Source organism: Bufo gargarizans, chromosome 7 (assembly GCF_014858855.1).
Source record: "Bufo gargarizans isolate SCDJY-AF-19 chromosome 7, ASM1485885v1, whole genome shotgun sequence".
NCBI classification, from domain to species: domain Eukaryota; kingdom Metazoa; phylum Chordata; class Amphibia; order Anura; family Bufonidae; genus Bufo; species Bufo gargarizans.
This window is the reverse complement of record NC_058086.1, coordinates 112,091,364-112,115,503: the sequence shown is the minus strand read 5'-3', so window position 1 is coordinate 112,115,503 and position 24,140 is coordinate 112,091,364. Positions and strand designations below refer to the sequence as shown.

Sequence of the window (24,140 nt, the reverse complement as noted above, 5' to 3'; positions counted from 1 at the left end):
TCACCAGCTTCTGGCCCCCGACGACCGTAAACTATATATCATCTACAGTTGCAAGAAAAAGTATGTGAACCCTTTGGAATGATATGGATTCATGCACAAATTGGTCATAAAATGTGATCTGATCTTCATCACAACAATAGACAATCACAGTCTGCTTAAACTAATAACACACAAAGAATTAAATGTTTTTATTGAACACACCATGTAAACATTCACAGTGCAGGTGGAAAAAGTATGTGAACCCTTGGATTTGAAAACTGGTTGAACCTCCTTTGGCAGCAATAACTTCAACCAAACGTTTCCTGTAGTTGCAGATCAGACGTGCACAGCGGTCAGGAGTAATTCTTGACCATTCCTCTTTACAGAACTGTTTCAGTTCAGCAATATTCTTGGGATATCTGGTGTGAATCGCTTTCTTGAGGTCATGCCACAGCATCTCATTCGGGTTGAGGACTCTGACTGGGCCACTCCAGTAGGCGTATTTTCTTTTGTTTTAGCCATTCTGTTGATTTACTTCTATGCTTTGGGTCGTTGTCCTGTTGCAACACCCATCTTCTGTTGAGCTTCAGCTGGTGGACAGATGGCCTTAAGTTCCTGCAAAATGTCTTGATAAACTTGGGAATTAATTTTTACTTTGATAATGGCAATCAGTCCAGGCCCTGATGCAGCAAAGCAGCCCCAAACCACAGTTGAGATGAGGTTGAGTTGAGATGAGGTTTTGATGGTGGTGTGCTGTGCCTCTTTTTCTCCACATATAGTGTTGTGTGTTTTTTTCCAAACAACTCAACTTTGGTTTAATCTGTCCACAGAATATTTTGCCAGTACTGCTGTGGAACATCCAGGTGCTCTTGTGCAAACTGTAAACGTGCAGCAATGTTTTTTTTGGACAGCAGTGGCTTCCTCTGTAGTATCCTCCCATGAAATCCATTCTTGTTTAGTGTTTTACGTATTGTAGATTCGCTAACAGGGATGTTAGCGTATGCCAGAGACGTTTGTAAGTCTTTAGCTGACACTCTAGGATTCTTCTTCACCTCATTGAGCAGTCTGCACGGTCACTCCTAGGGAGAGTAACAGCAGTGCTGAACTTTCTCCATTTATAGGCAATTTGTCTTACCGTGGACAGATGAACAGCAAGGCTTTAGGAGATACTTTTATAACCCTTTCCAGCTTTATGCAAGTCAGCAATTCTTAATTGTAGGTCTTCTGAGAGCTCTTTTGTGAGAGGCATCATTCACATCAGGTAATGATTCTTGTGAAAAGCAAACCCAGAACTGGTGTGTGTTTTTTATAGGTCAGGGCAGCTGTAACCAATCTCATCTCATTGATTGGACTCCAGTTGGCTGACACCTCACTCCAATTAGCTCTTGAAGATGTCATTAGTCTAGGGGTTCACATACTTTTTCCACCTGCACTGTGAATGTTTACATGGTGTGTTCAATAAAAACATGGTATCATTTAATTATTTGTGTGTTATTAGTTTAAGCAGACTGTGATTGTCTATTGTTGTGACTTAAATGAAGATCCGATCACATTTTATGACCAATTTGCGCAGAAATTCATATCATTCCAAAGGGTTCACATACTTTTTCTTGCAACTGTATATCAAAATCACTGCAACAGAAATAGGATCATTTAAAAAATGGTGCCATTAAGAAACATTGAAAAAAAGCAACTGGCTATTTTTTATATTTGCCCAATAAAAATTAAAAAAAATTATTATATAATAAAAATAAAGCATTATTCATGTATAACCAAAATAAAGACCTAAAAATAATTTAAATAACCAAGCTGAAATAAAAGTTATGGCTTTTGAAGGCACATAATAAAAAATGGGAAATGCATGTGCTCAAGGTGGTTAATGGTCTGGTCTTGGACTGGTTAAGTATTCCCATCACAAATGTGATAATCTGCTTTAAAGATTCTCTTTAAGAATTTTACATGTAGGTTACTTACAATATATTTTGGATACTTTTTTGAGGCTGCTAGTAATTTTATAAAAGTAAGGCTTGTGAAATAGACCTTGTGCGTGGCTAAAGTAATTCATAGCAAAACAAATAACACTAATGATAATGGCAGCATATAGCAAAGGGAGACTTTTGCATGTGAGAAAAAAAGACATTTCAAATATATTTAAAAAAATGTGTTCACAGAAATTCAATGAATATTTCATAAGTTAGATTTTTAGTTGTAAGTAAGCTTATGGTACCATAATAAAGCCTGATCTTTACATTAGGGTACTTTCACACTAGCGTTTTTCTTTTCCGGCATAGAGTTCCGTCACAGGGGCTCTATACCGGAAAAGAACTGATCAGGCATATCCCCATGCATTCTGAATGGAGAGTAATCCGTTCAGTTTGCATCAGGATGTCTTCAGTTCAGTCGTTTTGACTGATCAGGCAAAAGAGAAAACCGCAGCATGCTACGGTTTTCTCTCTGGCGAAAAAAAACTGAAGACTTGCCTGAATCCGGCATTTTTTCCCATAGAAATGTATTAGCGCTGGATCCGGCATGCGCATGCGCAGATCGGTAAAAATAAGAAAAAATGTACAAGACGGATCCGTCGGTCCGCATGAAAAGCGGAGAGACGGATCCGTCCTTGCAATGCATTTGTGAGACTGATCCGCATCCAGATCCGACTCACAAATGCTTTCAGTCAGCGGCGGATCGGCAGTTCCGACGACGGAACTGCCCGCCGGATCACACTGCCCCGGCTGCTCCGCTGGGCTCTCTGGATGTTAACTTTCTGTTTGATGTCACTGCAGCCAATTGCTGGCCGCAGTGGTAACCTACACCCCTGGCATCACATGACCATTTGTCATAATGCAAGGGGAGCAGGTCACTACTGTGGCAAGAAGTCTGCATCCAGAGAGCCCAGCAGAGCAGCTGAGGCAGTGGAATGAAGGAGTCGGGAGCCTGCCCCGGGAAGCAGGTAAATATGCTTCTCTTCCCAGGTCTGCTCAGGAGAGGGGTTTTCAACAAAAACAAAAACATAGGTGCACAACCCCTCAAAGAACATACCTTTGAGCATTATTTTATAGCTTTCATAACGAAGTATTATACATAAAATGTTAAAGAACTTTGCATATACAGGTCCTTCTAAAAAAAATTGCATATTGTGATAAAGTTCATTATTTTCTGTAATGTACTGATAAACATTAGACTTTCATATATATTAGATTTATTACACACCAACTGAAGTAGTTCAAACCTTTTATTGTTTTAATATTGATGATTTTGGCATACAGCTCATGAAAACCCAAATTTCCTATCTCAAAAAATTAGCATATTTCATCCGACCAATAAAAGAAAAGTGTTTTAATACAAAAAAAGTCAACCTTCAAATAATTGTTCAGTTATGCACTCAATACTTGGTCAGGAATCCTTTTGCAGAAATGACTGCTTCAATGCGGCGTGGCATGGAGGCAATCAGCCTGTGGCACTGCTGAGGTGTTATGGAGGCCCAGGAGGCTTCGATAGCGGCCTTAAGCTCATCCAGAGTGTTGGGTCTTGCGTCTCTCTACTTTCTCTTCCCAATATCCCACAGATTCTCTATGGGGTTCAGGTCAGGAGAGTTGGCAGGCCAATTGAGCACAGTAATACCATGGTCAGTAAACCATTTACCAGTGGTTTTGGCACTGTGAGCAGGTGCCAGGTCGTGCTGAAAAATGAAATCTTTATCTCCATAAAGCTTTTCAGCAGATGGAAGCATGAAGTGCTCCAAAATCTCCTGATAGCTAGCTGCATTGACCCTGCCCTTGATAAAACACAGTGGACCAACACCAGCAGCTGACATGGCACCCCAGACCATCACTGACTGTGGGTACTTGACACTGGACTTCAGGCATTTTGGCATTTCCCTCTCCCCAGTCTTCCTCCAGACTCTGGCACCTTGATTTCCGAATGACATGCAAAATTTGCTTTCATCCAAAAAAAGTACTTTGGACCACTGAGCAATAGTCCAGTGCTGCTTCTCTGTAGCCCAGGTCAGGCGCTTCTGCCGCTGTTTCTGGTTCAAAAGTGGCTTGACCTGTGGAATGCGGCACCTGTAGCCCATTTCCTGCACACGCCTGTACACGGTGGCTCTGGATGTTTCTACTCCAGACTCAGTCCACTGCTTCTGCAGGTCCCCCAAGGTCTGGAATCGGTCCTTCTCCACAATCTTCCTCAGGGTCCGGTCACCTCTTCTCGTTGTGCAGCATTTTCTGCCACACTTTTTCCTTCCCACAGACTTCCCACTGAGGTGCCTTGATACAGCACTCTGGGAACAGCCTATTCGTTCAGAAATTTCTTTCTGTGTCTTACCCTCTTGCTTGAGGGTGTCAATGATGGCCTTCTGGACAGCAGTCAGGTCGGCAGTCTTACCCATGATTGCGGTTTTGAGTAATGAACCAGGCTGGGAGTTTTTAAAAGCCTCAGGAATCTTTTGCAGGTGTTTAGAGTTAATTAGTTGATTCAGATGATTAGATTAATAGCTCGTTTAGAGAACCTTTTCATTATATGCTAATTTTTTTAGATAGGAATTTGGGGTTTTCATGAGCTGTATGCCAAAATCATCAATATTAAAACAATAAAAGGCTTGAACTACTTCAGTTGGTGTGTAATGAATCTAAAATATATGAAAGTCTAAAGGTTATCAGTACATTACAGAAAATAATGAACTTTATCACAATATGCTAATTCTTTTAGAAGGACCTGTACATTATATGTATAAATATTTAGAGCTTCTTACTCAGTTCTGCTACCTTCTTGCTGGGTCAGTGCCTGTACAGGACTAACTCTGGTGATCTGCTTTATACATAAATCTTCATTATGAAAAGTCTCTCAATGCATTATCGGAGATGAACTAAGCTGCGATTGTTCAAGAAAGGTATCAAGCAACATATCCAGTGCAAAATATGAAAATTGCGAATACATAATCTTGAATATATTGCAGACCCTAGGTTACGGTCAATGCTTTGTGCAGTATATATATATATATATATATATATATATATATATATATATCCTTATATTAAAGAAAATGTAAAGTGTTGTACACCGTTCAGTTTGTTTGGTTAAGATACAGTAGTTGTTCTGCTTCGCGTTATTGACTGTTGTATAACACTAGTCAGACAGCTTAACAATAATTCAGAAGTCAAGAAACGTGAGACATCAGATCTGTTTGTATTCTCTTTTCTGAATAACTTTGTAAAACTACAATATAAACATAAACAAAACATATGTATCAGTACATTACATACATTATAATGCACAAATAGGCAGAACACTCCCTGTCTGGCATAATTATTATTATGTCACTACCTAAATAACTACTGCTATGCAGAAAAAACATATAAACAGGAAATGGAATCCTAGCTAATCTGAAACTAAAACTATGACGTCAGTTATAGGTCTAAGATACATTTTGGAAGTCCCATTCTTTGCAATCTTGACCTCCACCTTCCTAACATTGCCATCCCTGCTTGGTAGAGCATTGACAATAAGTCCTACAGGCCACTCGTTCCTGCTCTCTTGGCTGTCCTTCAGCAGAACAACATCACCCACTTTTACATTTGGGCGATCCTCAGTCCATTTCCTACAGCGTTGCAGATTCGACAGATACTCCCTCTTCCATCTTTTCCAAAAGGTGTCTGCCAAGCATTGTACTTGCTTCCATTGTTTAGCATGAACTTGTGTTGTACTTATGGTTCCGGATGGAGCAGACAAAGAGTTCACCTTTTGAGTCAACAACATTGCTGGGGTAAGGACCATAGGTGTATCTGGGTCTGAGGACACAGGATCTATAGGCCTGGCATTCATAATAGCTGTAAAGGTGCTTAAAGTCTCATGGGTCAAGTGAGCAGTTTTAGTTTGTAGCAACATAGCGTCCAAGATTCGCCTGGCAATACCTATAAGTCTCTCCCAGACACCACCCATGTGTGAAGAGTGTGGAGGATTAAAAACCCATGTACATCCTCTGTCTTGGAGAAAGTCTTGCAATTGTGATTCGCTGGCACAAATGTTAAGTTCCTTGCAGGCTCCTACAAAGTTTGTTCCTCTGTCAGAACGGAGCAGTTTTGCTGGGCCACGAATTGAGAAGAATCTCCTCAAAGCATTAATAAAGCTTGATGTTGACATGGTTTCAAGTAGCTCTATGTGTACAGCTCAGGTGGACAAACAAGTGAAAAGGACTGCCCATCGTTTACTGTCTGCGCTGCCTCCTCTAGTGCGGCGGGTTAAGACAGACCACGGACCAAATACATCTAAGCCCACATTGGTGAAAGGTGGTTGAGCAATTACTCTGTCCTCTGGTAGCTCTGCCATCTTTTGACTTTGTAACCTTCCTCGCAGCTTGCGGCAGATGACACATTTGTGTATAACAGCTGATACCAAGCGTTTGCCACCAAGAATCCAGAAACCTGCGGTTCTAATTGCACCCTCTGTGATGTGTCGCCCTTGGTGAACTACTTGTTCATGATAGTACCTAACAAGCAGTGTTGCAATGTGGTGATTATAAGGTATAATGACAGGCTGTTTCTCTTCCTCTGAAAGTTCTGCAAGAGACAAACGTCCACCTACTCTTAACAACCCATTTTTGTCTAAAAAGGGGCTAAGCTTCCTAAGACGGCTTTGTTTCGGGAATGTCTTTTGTTTTTTGATGCAGTCAATTTCCTTCTGGAAATGTTTGTTTTGAACAGAAGAAATTATAACAGACTTTGCCTGAGCAAGTTCTTCTAGATTGACTTGTTCATGGAAACTTTCCCACCTTCTGACCTGATTGCTGCTGGTTTCCCTCTGGAAGGTTTTAGCGACATGGATGAGTCTGGCTAGGGTCTTAACTAATATCTTCCAGCAAGAAAATCTATCAAAGCAATGTGAGTGAAGTGTGGCTTCAGAAGCTCTGGTGCTGAAGCTCGTAATCTCAAATCTGATTTCAGGGTCAGCTTCAGGCTCTATGAGTGGAAAAGCAGTGTCTATATCCTCACAGTGTGGTTGGTACAGAAAGGTTGGGCCTGAGAACCAAATAGAGTTCTGAAGGCATGCTGCTTGAGTAGGCCTAGTGGCATAATCTGCAGGGTTTTGATCTGTAGATACATAGGACCACTGATCTGGATGTGTAGACTGCCTGATTCTATTCACTCTGTTGGAGACATACAGATAGAACCTCCTAGTGGTGTTGCAAATGTACCCTAGGACAGTCTTGCTATCAGTGAAGAATTTCACAGCATCAAAATCAGTGTCTAGTTGATCTGTGATTAGCTCAGACATTTCAACTGCAAGTACAGCAGCACACAACTCTAAACGAGGAATAGTGTGGGCTGGTTTAGTGCTTAATTTGGACTTTCCCATGACAAATCCAACACGACACACATTTTCTGCATCAATTACTTTCAAGTAAGCTACTGCACCTATAGCTGTAGTGGATGCGTCTGAGAAGATGCATAGTTCTTTCCTGCAAGCTGATGATAGAGATACGGGCACATAGCATCTGTCTATCTTTAGGTGCTCTAACGCTTGCAAAGATTCTGTCCATTGAACCCACTCACTTAGTCTCTCTTGTGGAAGCAATGCATCCCATTCATTTTTCCCAGATGACAGTTCACGAACTAAGGCCTTACCTCTTATTGTCACAGGTGATACAAACCCTAGGGGATCATAGAGGCTATTTACGGTGGATAGAATGCCTCTACGTGTAAAAGGCTTTTCCTCTGAAGAAACTCTGAAAACAAAACTATCATTTTCTAGATCCCAACTTAGGCCTAGGCTTTTCTGCAAGGGAAGGGTGTCTGTACCTAGGCAAAGATCTTTAAGGTCCTTAGCTTTGTCTGCTACAGGGAAGGCTTCCATTACTTTTTGGCTGTTGGAAGCGATTTTATGAAGACGCAGATTGGATTCTGCCAGCATTTGTTTTGCTTTAATAAGGATGGATATTGAATCTTCAGGTGTGCTAGCAGAAGCGAGTCCATCATCTACATAGAAATGTCTCAATACAAAGTGTTTGGCTTCTTGTCCATAGCACTCTGCGTTTTTTCTGGGCAGCCTTTTGCATGCAGTATATAGCGACGGCAGGAGAGGGGCTATTGCCAAATACATGCACTTTCATTCTGTATGTCATTGTCTTTGTACCAGAGAAAACATAGAAAGTCTCTATGGTCTTCTCTGACAAGAAAGCAATAAAACATTTGTTGCACATCTGCTGTGAAAGCAACAGGCTCTTTTCTGAAGCGCATGAGGACACCTAGCAAGGTATTGTTTAGGTCAGGGCCACTCAACAGTACGTCATTTAACCCCTTAGGGACACAGCCTTTTTACACCTTAGGACCAGGCCATTTTTTGCAAATCTGACCAGTGTCACTTTAAGTGCTCATAACTTTAAAACGCTTTGACTTATCCAGGCCGTTCTGAGATTGTTTTTTCGTCACATATTGTACTTCATGACACTGGTGAAATGAAGTCAAAAAAATATTTTTTTTTGCACCAAAAAATACCTAATTTAACAAATTTTTGGAAAAATTAGCAAATTTCAAAGTTTCAGTTTCTCTACTTCTGTAATACATAGTAATACCCCCAAAAATTGTGATGACTTTACATTCCCCATATGTCTACTTTATGTTTGAATTGTTTTGGGAATGATATTTTATTTTTTGGGGATGTTATAAGGCTTAGAAGTTTAGAAGCAAATCTTGAAATTTTTCAGCAATTTACAAAAACGACATTTTTAGGGACCAGTTCAGGTCTGAAGTCACTTTGCGAGGCTTACATAATAGAAACCACCCAAAAATGACCCCATCTAAGAAACTACACCCCTCAAGGTATTCAAAACTGATTTTACATACGTTGTTAACCCTTTAGGTGTTGCACAAGAGTTATTGGCAAATGGGGATGAAATTTGAGAATTTCTTTTTTTTGTCAAATTTTTTATTTTAACCCATTTTTTCCACTAACAAAGCAAGGGTTAACAGCCAAACAAGACTGTATCTTTATTACCCTGACTCTGCCGTTTACAGAAACACCCAATATGTGGCCGTAAACTACTGTACGGCCACACAGCGGGGCATAGAGTGAAAGGTGCGCCGTTTGGTTTTTGGAGGGCTGATTTTTATGGACTGGTTTATTTACACCATGTCCCATTTGAAGACCCCTGATGCACCCCTAGAGTAGAAACTCCCTAAAAGTGACCCCATCTAAGAAACTACACCCCTCAAGGTATTCAAAACTGATTTTACATTCGTCGTTAACCCTTTAGGTGTTGCGCAAGAGTTATTGGCAAATGGGGATGAAATTTGCAAATTTCTTTTTTTTGTCTAATTTTCCATTTTAACCCATTTTTTCCACTAACAAATCAAGGGTTAACAGCCAAACAAGACTGTATCTTTATTGCCCTGACTCTGCCGTTTACAGAAACACCCAATATGTGGCCGTAAACTACTGTACGGCCACACAGCGGGGCGTAGAGGGAAAGGTGCGCCGTTTTGTTTTTGGCGGGCTGATTTTTATGGACTGGTTTATTTACACCATGTCCCATTTGAAGACCCCTGATGCACCCCTAGAGTAGAAACTCCCTAAAAGTGACCCCATCTAAGAAACTACACCCCTCAAGGTATTCAAAACTGATTTTACATTCGTCGTTAACCCTTTAGGTGTTGCGCAAGAGTTATTGGCAAATGGGGATGAAATTGGAAAATTTCATTTTTTTGCCTTATTTTCCATTTTAACCCATGTTTTCTACTAACAAAGCAAGGGTTAACAGCCAAACAAGACTGTATCTTTATTACCCTGCCTCTGCCGTTTACAGAAATACCCAATATGTGGCCGTACACTACTGTACGGCCACACAGCGGGGCGTAGAGTGAAAGGTGCGCCGTTTGGTTTTTGGAGGGCTGATTTTTATGGACTGGTTTATTTACACCATGTCCCATTTGAAGACCCCTGATGCACCCCTAGAGTAGAAACTCCCTAAAAGTGACCCCATCTAAGAAACTACACCCCTCAAGGTATTCAAAACTGATTTTACATTCGTCGTTAACCCTTTAGGTGTTGCGCAAGAGTTATTGGCAAATGGGGATGAAATTGGAAAATTTCATTTTTTTGCCTTATTTTCCATTTTAACCCATGTTTTCTACTAACAAAGCAAGGGTTAACAGCCAAACAAGACTGTATCTTTATTACCCTGACTCTGCCGTTTACAGAAATACCCAATATGTGGCCGTACACTACTGTACGGCCACACAGCGGGGCGTAGAGTGAAAGGTGCGCCGTTTGGTTTTTGGAGGGCTGATTTTTATGGACCGGTTTATTTACACCGTGTCCTGTTTCAACCCCCCTGATGCACCCCTGGAGTCGAAACTCCCTAAAAGTGACCCCATTTTGGAAACTACGGGATAAGGTGGCATTTTTTGGGGGAGTATTTTTAGGGTAAATATAATTTTTGGTTGCTCTATATTACATTTTTGTGAGGTAAGGTTACCAAAAATTGAAATTCTGATATTTCATCTCCATTTGCCATTAACTGTTGAGGAACACCTAAAGGGTTAATAAAGTTTGTATAATCATTTTTGAATACCTTGAGGGGTGTAGTTTCTTAGATGGGGTCAATTTTAGGGAGTTTTTACTCTAGGGGGGCATCAGGGGGGCTTCAAAAGGGATATGGTGTCAATAAAAAAGGCCATCAAAATCGGCCTTCCAGAAACCATGTCGGTCCTTTCCTTTTGCAGCCTCCCTTTTACGGATACAGCAGTTTACGACCACAAATGTGGCGTTTCTGTAAACTGCAGTATCAGGGTAATAAATTTTAACTTTTGTTTGGTTGTTAACCCTTGTTTTCTTACCGGAAAAAACGGACTGAAATGGAAAAGTGCCAAAAATAGCGGTTTTGGCACCGTTTTTTTGTTTTTTTTTTAACCGTGTTAATCTGGGTAGTTAGGTCATGGGATATTGTTATAGAGGAGATTCTTACGGACGCGGCAATATCTAATAAGTCTACTTTTTTTTACAATTATTTAGGTTTTTGACTATATTATCTTTTTTGATACAACTTTTTTTTTTGGGTATCTCTAAAGTCTAAGTGTAATTTTTTTAATTTTCTTTTAGCCAATTATCTTATGTGGGGGCTCATTTTTTGCGGGATGAGCGGACGGTTTTATTGGCACTATTTTGGGGGCTATATGACTTTTTGATCGCTTGCTATTAAACTTTTTGTTATGTAAGGTGACAAAAAAAAAATTTTTTTGCACCTATTTTTTTTTTTTTTTTTACTGTGTTAATCTGGGGGGTTGGGTCATGGGGTATTTTTATAGAGGAGATTCTTACGGACGTGGCGATACCTAATAAGTCAACTTTTTTTTTACAATTATTTAGGTTTTAGACTATATTATCCTTTTTGATACCCTAAAAAAAATTTTGTATCTCTAAAGTCTAAGAGTCATTTTCTATTTTTTTTTTTATCTGATTATCTTATGTGGGGGCTCATTTTTTGCGGGATGAGATGACGGTTTTATTGGCACTAATTTGGGGGCTATATGACTTTTTGATCGCTTGCTATTAAACTTTTTATTATGTAAGGTGACAAAAAAAAACTTTTTTTGCACCTTTTTTTTTTTTCTGGACCGTGTTAATCTGGGGGGTTAGGTCATGGGGCATTTTTATAGAGGAGATTATTACAGACGCGGCAATACCTATGTCTACTTTTAATAAATTATTTTAGTTTTTTTGGGTGTCTCAAGTCTGAGAACCATTTTTTTTTATCTGATGTCAGTGCTAAATTGGGATATAAATTTAGTACTCCATGGAAGTGTGATACTCCCTGAAGCAACCGTCAATGCAGAGGCCCGGATGATCGGGGCATGTGTCGCACTGAGTAGTCGTGTCCTTCCGTATCCCCCTCCTGCGACACACTCTGCACTTTTTTTGGGTTCGTCCCTTCTTTCCAGTATGGGGGACCACAACTGGAAAGTGTTGGCCAGGGACGATCCGGGCGCCTACAGTTCCCGAGGTACTCCGGCCTGCTCTTTCCCGGTCCGAAAAGATCAGGGCCTTGAGGACTGCCTCATAGAACTGGAGGAATGTCCCTGTGCTGCCAGCGCTTCGGGATAGTACAAAAGAGTTGTACATGGCAACCTGCACCAAGTAGACCGCAACTTTTTTGTACCATGCCCGGGTTTTGCGCATGGCGTTATATGGCTTGAGGACTTGATCCGAGAGATCAACTCCTCCCATATACCGATTGTAGGCGACGATACAATCGGGCTTGAGGACCGTTGCCGCGGTACCTCGCACAGGGACAGGGGTGATGCCGTTACCATGAATTGTGGACAGCATAAGGACATCCCTCTTGTCCTTATACCTGACCAGCAACAGGTTTCCAGTGGTAAGGGCACGGGTCTCACCCCTGGGGATAGGTACCTGGAGGGGGTGGGCAGGGAGGCCGCGTTGATTTTTCCGCACGGTCCCACAAGCGGACGTGGATCTGGCGGCAAGGGACTGGAACAAGGGGATACTGGTATAAAAGTTATCCACGTACAAGTGGTAACCCTTATCCAGCAGTGGGTGCATAAGGTCCCACACAAGTTTCCCGGTAACACCCAGAGTGGGGGGACATTCTGGGGGTTGAATCCGGGAATCTCGCCCCTCGTATACACGAAATTTGTAAGTGTACCCTGAGGTACTCTCACAAATTTTGTATAGCTTCACGCCATACCTCGCCCGCTTGGAAGGCACATACTGGCGGAAAATGAGTCTCCCCTTGAACGCAATGAGAGACTCATCAACCACGACCTCCCTTCCAGGTACATAGGCCTCCATGAATTTGGCCCCAAAGTGATCGATGACCGGCCGTATCTTGTACAGACGGTCATGGGCAGGATCACCTCGGGGTGGACATGCTGCATTATCGGAATAATGCAGACATTTCCTGATGGCCTCAAACCGGGAGCGTGTCATAACCGTACTGTAAAGTGGGGTCTGATATAGGACGTCCCCACTCCAGTACAGCCTGGCACTGGGTTTCTTGACCAGGCCCATATGCAGCACGAGGCCCCAAAATGTCCTCATTTCGGCTGCACTGACCGGCGTCCAGCCACCGGGCCTGGCCAAAAAGGAGCCCGGGTGTTGAGCGACGAACTGTTGGGCGTACAGATTCGTCTGCTCCACCATCAGATTTACCAGTGGGTCACTGAAAAAATGACAAAAAAAGTCATATTCAGTGTAGCCCACTGTGGAAATCTGGATTCCTGATTGGCCTACAAAATCAGGAATCACGGGCTCGTATCGCTCTGGGCTACACCAGACAAGTTCACCGGCAGGGTGCTCCGGTGGATTTAACTGGTGGGCCGGGAAACCAGTACGAGCCCCAGAGCTGCTCGTACTAGTGTGGGCCACAGGGTCCCTAACATGGCGGTCCCCTTGCTCCGCCTGGCGGCGTCTCCGCCGCCTTGGGGGCTCATCATCATCGCTAGATGATGAGGAGGATGCGGATGACAACAGGAATGTGGGGTCATCCTCATCCTCACTGGGACTCTCGGACTCGGAGGCAAGCTGGGCGTATGCCTCCTCGGCCGAGAACGTCCGGCGGGCCATAGGGGAGTGTGTGTCTGCGTGTATATGTGCGTGTGTGTAACTCTTTATTTGGTGTGCGTGTGTGAGGGGGCACGGGTGTTCACGAACTCACCCTAAAACTAACAGAAAAAAATAAATAAAACTAACTAAAAAAAGGGCAAAAAAGTGAGGAAAAAAAATTCAAAACTGCTGATCAACCGTCCGAAGTTGATCAGCGGTGGGGTGTGCGATGCGCTAACAGTGGCCGGACGCTAAGTGCCGGTCACAGTCAGCGAACTCAAAAAAAAAAAAAAAAAGCACCCCAAAAAAGGTGGGGGGGGGGGGGCAAGTGGCAGGGGGAGGGGGGCAAGTGGCAGCACCCCTGGGGGGTCTAGGGTCACACAGCTGTGCTGTGGACCCCAGACACCCTAACTAGGGTGATGCAATGAAAAGTAAAAAAAAACTAACTTTCCCTTTTTTTTCCCTGCCTATCCCAAACTTTCCCTAGCTGTCCCTATGTACCTGATGGGGTGCTGGGGGCACAGATCGGGTCCTGGGGGCACAGATCAGGGGTGCTGGCAGCGATGGTGGACACGTGCAGGCAGCTCCTCTCTCCTCCGGCGCTGGAACACAAAAGGAGGAGGAGAGGGGCGCCTGCCTCTTTTGAATCTGGCGCCGGACCGCCCCCTGACCATTCAGAAAGCGATCCTGAGTGGTGATGTCACCATCACCACTCAGGATCGCTGGATGGTGATTGGTGGAGTGAAATCACACCACCATCACCATCCTGTTCCGGGTTATCGGGTCTTCAGAGACCCGAATAACCCGGAAACGCAGAAAACCGCAGGTCTGAATTGACCTGCGGTTTTTTGCGATCGCATACATGGGGGGGTCACCGGACCCCCCGACGCATTTGCCCCAAGTGCCTGCTCAATGATTTGAGCAGGCACGGGGTTCCGATCGCCGCCGGCCGCGCGGCGGTGATTGAAAATGCACAGGGCGTACATGTACGCCCTGTGTCCTTAAGTACCAGGGCACAAGGGCGTACCTGTACGCCCTGTGTCCTTAAGGGGTTAAAGAGACTCCTTTATACTCTGCGCTGGAATCAAAAACTATTCTGATTTGGTTAGGTTTGTGAGGATGGTAAACACCAAACATTGGTAGATACCAGTGTTCCCTGTCTGTCTCAAGTGGTCCTGCAACTTCAGCGTGATCATTATCTAGCATCCCCTTAATGAATTCAGTGAAATCTCTTTTCACTTTTGGCTTTCTCTGCAGTGTTTTGCTGAGTGAATGCAATCGCTTCATGGCTTGCTCCCTGTTACTAGGCAAAACACGTCTGGGTGTGCGAAAGGGGAGAGGGGCCACCCAACTGTGATTGTCATCTTGGTCGGCCTCTTTATCCATAATCTGCAAGAAGATCTGATCTTCTATAGAGAGGGCCTGTTTATCATCATCTTTAGTTTTCTGAAATACTGTTATCCCTAGATTGTCTGTCTCAATGTTGGAATTGACTTCTTCTTTACCATATAGTGTAGAAAAGTCACAGGGTTGTGTTGACCTGCCAAAGCTTTCCTTGACAATGAAGTTGTTGTGACAGGGACTGAGAAGGGATGTGCGTCCATTTGTTAACACAGACGTCTTTGAAGTGCTAACGTTGTCAGGCTGGTGCACTGTCCCCAGGCAAACTTCTCCTACAATGACCCATCCCAGGTCCAGTCTCTGTTCATAGGGGGCATTATAAGGTCCATTGATTTGCTGGCGTACCTTGTGTACCTGAAGGATATCTCTTCCAAGAAGTAGAAGGATAGAAACATCTAGCTCAACAGCTGGGATAAGGTGAGCAATTGAACGGAGGTGGGGGTGGCGATGAGCTACTTCTGGAGATGGAATCTCAGTTTTGTCGTCGGGTATCATGCCACACTCTATTAGGGTAGGAAGTGGAAACTGCACTTTCTTATTGAAGGATTCAATGGTAAAGTCAGTAGCTCTTCTTCCTGTGGTTTCAATTGTCCCCGCACATGTCCTTAGAGTGTATGGAACTGCACTTGCCTTAAGGTTAAAGATATCAAAGAAATCTGACCTTGCAAGGGATCTGTTACTCTGTTCATCTAGCACTGCATACATTTTCACCGCCCTTTCTCTCTTGCCAGTGGGATACACAGTCACTAGACAGATTTTAGAGCATGGTCGTGCACTCTTGCCTTGTCCACATACTTCGGTGCAATTGGACATTACAGAGGAGAGTGAGGTCTCTTGTTGCTCCCTGCCCTGATCTTTCCTGGGTTCTACAGTCTCTAGTGGGGCAGGAGCAGGGCCGGGGTGCAAAGCTGCAATATGTCTCTCACTGCCACATTTTGTACATTCTACTGGTATTTTGCAGTCTTTGGCAATGTGATAAGTAGATCCGCAGCACTTGAAACAGATGCCGTTTTGTTTAAGGAAGGACATCCGCTCTGCAATGGGTTTGCTTCTAAAGCCTTTGCATTTCTTTAGTGGATGTGGTTTTTTGTGTATTGGACAATGTCTATCAGGGTTTTCTATGGTGTGTACCTTGTGGGTGCTTTGGTAGTCTGTGACTTCTGAAGGTACAGCTGTTTTGTGTGTGGATACAGAGGTCCTACCGTGAGGTCTGTGAGGTCTCTCAGGTCTGTGTGATTGATTGCCGTTGGTGGTGAAGGCGAAACTGGGAACACTTCGGATTTTTGCTTGCTGTCGGACAAACCTAGAAAACACTGAGAAAGGAGGAAAAGAGACTCCATAATCTTCTTTGAATTTACCTCCTACAGACATCCACTTGTCTTGCAGATTTGAGGGTAGCTTCTTTACTATGGGATTAGTGCCTCTAGCTGTATCTAGATACGAAAGTCCTTGCAAGTAGCCATCCTCTTTGGCATATTCTATCTCTAGTAGAAGATCACTTAGTTCTTGTAGCCCACCTTGGGAAAGACTTCAAGTTTTTTCAACAGTGCTCCTTCTATTACCTCTGGGGATCCATACGTTTCTTCTAGTCTTTTCCAGGTCATGTTGAGTCCTGCTGCAGGGTTGAACAGGTTTGCTCTTCTCATCCTCTTAGCATGCTCTGCTGACTCAGTGCCAAGCCATTTTATCATTAAATTAAGTGTTTCTGCTGGTGATAAGTTCAGACCTTCAGTGGCATTCAGAAAGGAAGATTTCCATGCCCAGTAGTTTTCAGGACAGTCATCAAATTGGAGAAAGCCTGAGCTAACCATTTCTTTGCGGATGAGATATTTGGTGACATCCACTGCACATTGTTGTTCGCGCATGTAATCAATAGGTTGAGGTGATGGGAACACTTGTTTTTTGTTCTTAGGGGTTTCTGGTGCTTCATTCTTGGTTTGCTGGCAGCCGCTGACCTCATGAGTTTGATTGGGCCTGCTCAGGGGGTATGTTGATCTCGGCCTGAATTCCTTTGCTTCAGGTTTAAGAGACTGTTCCTTTGTATGCGTATCAGTAAGGTTTTGGATGTACTCATTTGTATGATCTGCAGAGAATAGAGTTTTTTCTGGAACCTCTGAGTCTTTATATGATCTTTCACTTCCTGGCCGACTTGTTCCCATGTAGGCAGCGGCCTCTGCTTCAGCAGCAGCAGCTGCAGTCTGTGGCTGCAGGATGAGCAATTTTGATTCTAAAACAGCTTCTTCTTGCGCTATTGCAGCTTCCCTAGCTGCTGTCTCTTGTGCTATGGCAGCTTCCCTAGCTGCTCTTTCTTGTGCCAGGGCAGCTTCCCTAGCTGCTGTCTCTTGTGCTATGGCAGCTTTCTTTGCTGCTAACTCCTGCATCATCATGGCTTCTTTTTCTGCGTACTGTAGCTGGACGCGGGCAGCATCTGCCTTGGCACGAGCTCTAACTGCTGAGGAACTTGCTGACGACATCTTGCTAACCCGTGAAGTTCTGGACACATAAGACTTTGCATCGTCTTGCTGGGCACTGGGAATGTTCTCCCTGCCTTGCTGTGTCGGCGGTAGCGTGGCATCAACCTGGTACTTTGTTCCTGATCTTAGACTCATGCTGCAGTAATGGTGTCTCAGTTTATTCCAGACCGCCACGTGGGTTGTCTTTTTACTGTTCTGCTTCGCGTTATTGACTGTTGTATAACACTAGTCAGACAGCTTAACAATAATTCAGAAGTCAAGAAACGTGAGACATCAGATCTGTTTGTATTCTCTTTTCTGAATAACTTTGTAAAACTACAATATAAACATAAACAAAACATATGTATCAGTACATTACATACATTATAATGCACAAATAGGCAGAACAGTAGTCATGTACTATAAACTTAGTATGTTCACTTTACATGGAGTAATTTAAACTGTAACATAAATGGAATTATATTATATTACCAAGACATCAGTATATAACTTGTAAGCAAGTTTGCATACCAGACTTTAGAGCAGGGAGGAATTTATGATAAAGGAAAATATTTGAAGTTTTCCTTGAGTTTGGTGTACTTTGCGCTAAATTTATTAAACAGTGCACACTGTTTGGCTAATCTTTAGAGGGATTCTCCGGGTTCAGAGCTGAACCTGGATATAACCTCTTCTTTACTCATTTACTGTGTATGAGAGGAGGATCGGGGCATTTCCCTGCTCTGATGCTTCCCCTTGCCTTGCGCTGCATCGCACAGCAGTACTATAGTGCCTGCCTCTGAAACAGCCTAGGGCCGCGCTATAGACACCCAATTTGTGCCGGTGACGTCAATGGGCTCACTGCAAGGTGGAAGTCTACGCCTAGCATAGTGATGTGAAGCCCGATACGTCACGGGCAGTAAACAAACAGACCGTTCGCTGAGCATTACAGTGCAAGTCAAGGGGAACCATCAGAGTAAGCAAATGTTACAATGCTCCTCTCATACATAGTAAATGTGCAAGGAATAGGTTATATCTGGGTTCAGCCCTGAACCTGGAGAACCCATTTACATAGCAAAGAAAAAACTGGTCAGTCCGCACATCCCACAGGTGCACGTTGCCATGGCTAGAAACACAAAGAACAAAATACAATGCAACAGCACCCTGCAAACTAAATGAAGTACAAGAAAGTATTCTGATGCTAATGCTACACCTATTTAGTAAATGTAAGATTCTTGGCAAATACATTTTGTACAAAAATATTTGGGCCCGTCTGCCAAATGTTAGAGCGATCTCTGGAAGACGGGAACCTAACACTAAATTCTACCTGTTATGTGCCATAACGGCCACCATAAAATTCAGGTAGTGCAGGTTCCACATGCATACTGGGTCCACTCTGATTTTTATTGTTTTTGGTGCCAAAATGGCCTCCATTAAATCCAGGGAATGCAGGTACCAATATGCATGCTGAGCCCACTCCATACCTCTCCTGGTGCTAGGTGGCCTCCAATAAATGCAATGAGAGTCCACTCTATGCCTCTCCTGGTGCCATAAGGCTTCCAGTGAGTGTAGGGAGAGCAGGCTACAGCTTTATACTTACACTAATTAAAATCAGCCTTTGGGGCAGACAGGCTGGTCAGGAGTGCACGACTCAGCCACACCTCCGGTTCAAACTGCAAAGAAAAAAGGGGGTCAGTCAGCCATGGCTAGAAACACAGAGGAAAAAAAGTACAATGCAACAGCACTCTGCAAACCAAATAAAGTACAAGAAAGTATTCTGATGCTAATGCCACGATTATTTAGTAAATTTGAGATTCTATAGATGTATTTTTTAACCTTTTTACATAGTTACATAGTTTATGAGGCTGAAGTAAGATATATGTTCATCCAATTCAATCTGCTATCCTGCAAGTTGATCCAGAGGAAGGCAAAAAATATATAAACAACCCTGTGAGGTAGAAGCCAATTTTCTTCACTTTAGCGGAAAAAATTCCTTCCTGACTCCAATCAGGCAATCAAAATAACTCCCTGGATCAACGACCCCTCTCTAGTAGCTATAGCCTGTAATATTATTACACTCCAGAAATACATCCAGGCCCCTCTTGAATTCCTTTATTGAACTCACCATCACCACCTCCTCAGGCAGAGAGTTCCATAGTCTCACTGCTCTTACCGTAAAGAATCCTCTTCTATGTTTGTATACAAACCTTCTTTCCTCCAGACGCAGAGGGTGTCCCCTCGTCACAGTCCTGGGGATAAGTAGATGGTGGGAGAGAACTCTGTACTGCCCCCCCCCCCCCTGATATATTTATACATAGTAATTAGATCTCCCCTTAGATGTCTTTTTTATAAAGTGAATAACCCTAATTTTGATAATCTTTTTCGGAAACACTTTTGTCTAGAAATGCTACTCCACTTTTTTACACCACCCCCTGCTGGAGTGGTTTGAGACTGTTTGGTAATTAAAGAAATAAATAAATCCTAGTCATAAATCTACCGACACCCAATTTCCCACCTATTTTTCTAAACTGGAGTGAATGCTGTAATGCAGACCTTAAATTCCCACTCCCCTTTTTTCAGCTATGCAATGTATCAACATTCAAGACAACTAGTAAATATTCTGGTGTTTCAACTATTTAATCTACTTTCTAAGAGATATTCCCATCTAATAATGTTGTGGGACCTGCGCCTAGAATGAATGAACCTTGGGCTTATTCCCTGCACAGCAGCACTGCTATCTATTCACTGTGAAGAGGACTGTGAAGCAGACCCACTCAAAACAAAAATTGTGCCTGAACAGGAGCGCTATGCACAGCAGGTGTCCCACCAAAGGGCAGCACTTCTTAAACAGTGGCACTTGTCATGATTGAATCTGGCTGGAGGATCATACTCTGAAAAGTGGGAGGCACAGCCACTGCTCTGCTACCTGCTCCCAATCTCTTGGGTTCTGGCAGCTTTAACCCGCCATTATCTTTGTTCTCAGCCTGCAGAGTATCTGTGCTCATCCTCATGTGCTATAGCCTGCTGCTTGCTGGCACTTTCTCCCTCTGCCCCTAGGGCATACATGTGCTCTACATTTGGCTCTAAAAAGGTCAAAATGTGCACCTTAAAGGGTTTCTGTCATGAGAAATAATTAGCAATGTGCTAATGTCAGCAGTACATAACCGTGTTCTTTATTACTCCCCGCCTGCTGCCGTTCTCTTAAAATAAATACTTTTAAAATATGCTAATGAGCCTCTAGGTGCTGTACACTTGATTGACTTTTGAGTTCTCCTCAGTGTCCCGTAAATTCTGCGCTGTCCCGTTTGGTATTCGGCGCAGGCGCAGTGAGTTAAGGATGCGCTCCTGCTGCCGCTTCCTCACTGCGCCGAAGGAAGGAAGCTGGCAGCAGGAGAGCGTCCTTCATTCACTGCGCCTGTGCAGAATACTAAATGGGACGGCGCAGGCGCGGGATTTACGGGACACTGAGGAGAACTCGAAAGTCAATCAACTGGACCTGGGTGTGCCAAAGGGTGCGTAGACCGAGCCTCTAGGTGCTGAAGCAACGCTCTAATAGCACCTAGAGGCTCATTATAAAGTCTTTATTTTAAGAGAACGGCGGCAGGCAGGGAGTAATAAAGCACACGGTTATATACTGCTGACATTAGCACATCGCTAATGTCGGTCAGCTACATGACGTTATTTTTCATGACAGAAACCCTTTAATGACTTGCTCCAATGCCCTTAAGAGTAGTCCTAAGCCAAATCTGTTCAAGTGACAAAGCAGATCTACATCCACTACAGTCATGTTGTCATGCTTTATAAAAAGTGCCATGTGAAACTAGTTGCGTTTGATTGATAGAACTGGCTCCTGTCAATAACCACTATAAATGGATTCTTCAGTTTTTTAGCAAATTTTTCTAAATTTGGCTCCCCCACCCCCAACAGACCTGTGAAAGGAAATGTACTTACCCGCAACCCCCTGGGCTCCAGCTCCTCGGTCCACTGCTGTGTTTACCATACTTTTGTTCTTGTTTGTAAACTTCTGGCTGCAGTTGTGACATGTCCTATAAGTCAGTCTCCTCAACGCCAGTCCTCAGGGCCCACCTGCTGGTCATGATTTGAGAATATCCCACAGAATGAAAACCTGTGATAAGTTCTGATGCGTTGACATTAATTATAACACCTGTTCAATACTAAGGAAAACCAGAACGACAGGTGGACCCTGAGGACTGGAGTTGAGTAACACAGCTGTGCTGCAGCAGTGGACAAAAGGAACCTGACTCAAGCAGTGCTTTCCTTAACAGTAATGATAGAAACCAGGCATTTTTATTTATTTCATTATTATTTCATTATTTTAATCCTTCCGCATAGTTAATTACTGCCCAACATTTCGGTCCCACACAGACCTTGTTCACGGCCTTAGTGTTTTGGGCATCATGGATGGCGGGTGGTTTGCTTTCCTTAACAGGCCTGGCTGTGAGGGAGGAAATAAAATTTGTGAAAAAGCTAGTGGCCTTTTAAGATTAATTCTCATTTGTTTAATATGATTTTGGTGAATCTGTGAAGGGGCAAGCAGTGCCCAACCAGTTTGAGGATTGTTGGTGTACAGCTGTAGGGTACCTCCAATGAATCCAGTCCTATTATTGTCCGCATATCGGACAAGGATAGTACTGTTCTATTAGGGCCAGCTGTTCTGTTCTGTAAAAAACGGGATGCACACGGACGTCATCCGTATTTTTTTCGGATCCGTTTTTGCGGCCCGCAAAATACTGAAAAAGCCATACGGTCATGTGCAAAGAGGCCTTACACTCACCCATTTCTCAAGCACCATTCACTTCACAGCTTTTTCAGTCCACCTGCTGCTACTTGTTACAAACTGCAGTATTGATGTGCCGGTATACAGCACGTGACTTTTGCAGCCAATCAGTGTCCTCAGTTGCCTAAAATTGAGTACAGTGATTGGCTCCAGTGATCATGTATAGAACACCTGCACAGGTGTACGTCACGTGACTGCTGCAACCAAACGCTATTCTCAGAAGTTTACCACAATATCTGTGACATGCACAGTGATGTGCAGATGTACAGTATGGCACGTGACTGACCATTGAGAATTGTGATTGGCTGCAGAAGTCACAGACTGTTCTTACAAAAAGTCATTTTTTAAACATAATTTACAGTCCCTATAGCATATACAGGTGAAACTCGAAAAATTTGAATATCGTGCAAAAGTCCATTTATTTCAGTAAAGCAAATAAAAAGGAATTGCATTAATGCAGCTTAAAATTCGAGTTTTTGTGAAAAGGTTCAATATTCTAGGCTCAAAGTGTCACACTCTAGTCAGCAAATTAATCCATACCCCCCGAGCAAAGGGTACCTCAAAATTGTGACTTTGGGGTGTCATAAGCTGTAAGCCGTAATCATCCGAATGATAACAAATAGTAACATAGTACATAAGGCCGAAAAAAGACATTTGTCCATCCAGTGCGGCCTGTCATCCTGCAAGTTGATCCAGAGGAAGGCAAAAAAAAAACCTGTGAGGTAGAAGCCAATTTTTTTTTTAAGTATCTTGCTTTGCATGTAATGAGTCTATCTCATATGTTAGTGTCACCTTTTAAGTTGCATTACTGAAATAAATGAACTTTGCACGATATTCTAATTTTTCGAGTTTAACCTGTAGATGTATTATTATTAGAATCATAATTATATGCTTCTGCAGCATGCCAAACGTTTAAGTACTTCCCATCTCACCGTGGAAAATACTGGAAAATCATGTAACTTTTTTTAAACAGAATTGTATATGCAGGAGGTCTAAGCAATTTTTTTTTTAACTATTAACTAAATATCTGATTTCAATTCCATTGCAGACCCTGATGAATTTGAACAGATATATGAACCACTGGATGTGAAAAGCAAGAAAATACACATTGTTGACAGTGGTTTAACATTCAATCTTCCATATCCTCTTATCTTAAGGCCTCAAAGAGGTGTTGATCTTATCATTTCTTTTGATTTTTCTGCAAGACCAAGTGATTCAAGCCCCCCATTCAAGGTACTAGAGCAGTTAATATGTGTGTTTATTGCAATTGTGTATTTAGCTGGATACCTGGAATGGATGCTTGTGGTTTTCTTGTCAGCGTTTTAATCGCTGCTGAGGTTTTGATTAGATTAAAACCTATATTTATACCACAAGATATGATGTTTCTTTGCTTATTTACATAAAAATAGAAAAGTATTAATTAAATAACTTTTTCCATATCAGATATTATTGGCATATCAACAGGATGTGAATAATCTCTCCTTTCAATTTAATAGAGGTTTTAAGTTAACAGGGGTAACAAAAAAAGCAGAGTTCAAGGTTTTTGGCTCTTTTGTAACTCCCACTGGCTTGAGACAAAGGAGCCTTGGAAATACATTTGGATATCCCATTAATATACATAGTGGGAAGACCCATTTAAAAGAAGTCTATCACCTTCAAAATCAGTTTCAAGCATACCTCCATGTAGGATAGGTTCCCCTAAAATATAACAAAAAGTCTTTAGTGAAATTCCAGTGCTTTAATCCTAAGAAATGTATGTTTGTATTCTTATGCAAATAAGGTTTTTGGTGCACCATTGACAAACATTTGGTGCACTGGCTTGCTCTGCCATATTTTTAGGCTTCAAAATTGCACATAATGTTGATAAAACGAGGGTGAGGAGCTGGGCAGTGTTATTGGCAAAGCAATGGCGCACCAACTGAAGTGGTCCCACCAGCCTTGCAATGAAAACCTTATTT

General features: G+C 42.8%; 1 protein-coding gene across 1 annotated transcript in view; it reads left to right on the top strand.

The window, feature by feature from the left end:
• The window catches only part of PLA2G4A (phospholipase A2 group IVA), a 244,534-nt gene that overhangs the window by 167,952 nt on the left and 52,442 nt on the right, over nucleotides 1–24,140 (top strand). The window contains 1 exon segment of the mRNA XM_044301970.1: nucleotides 23,231–23,415. Coding sequence (XP_044157905.1) covers nucleotides 23,231–23,415 — 185 coding nt within the window.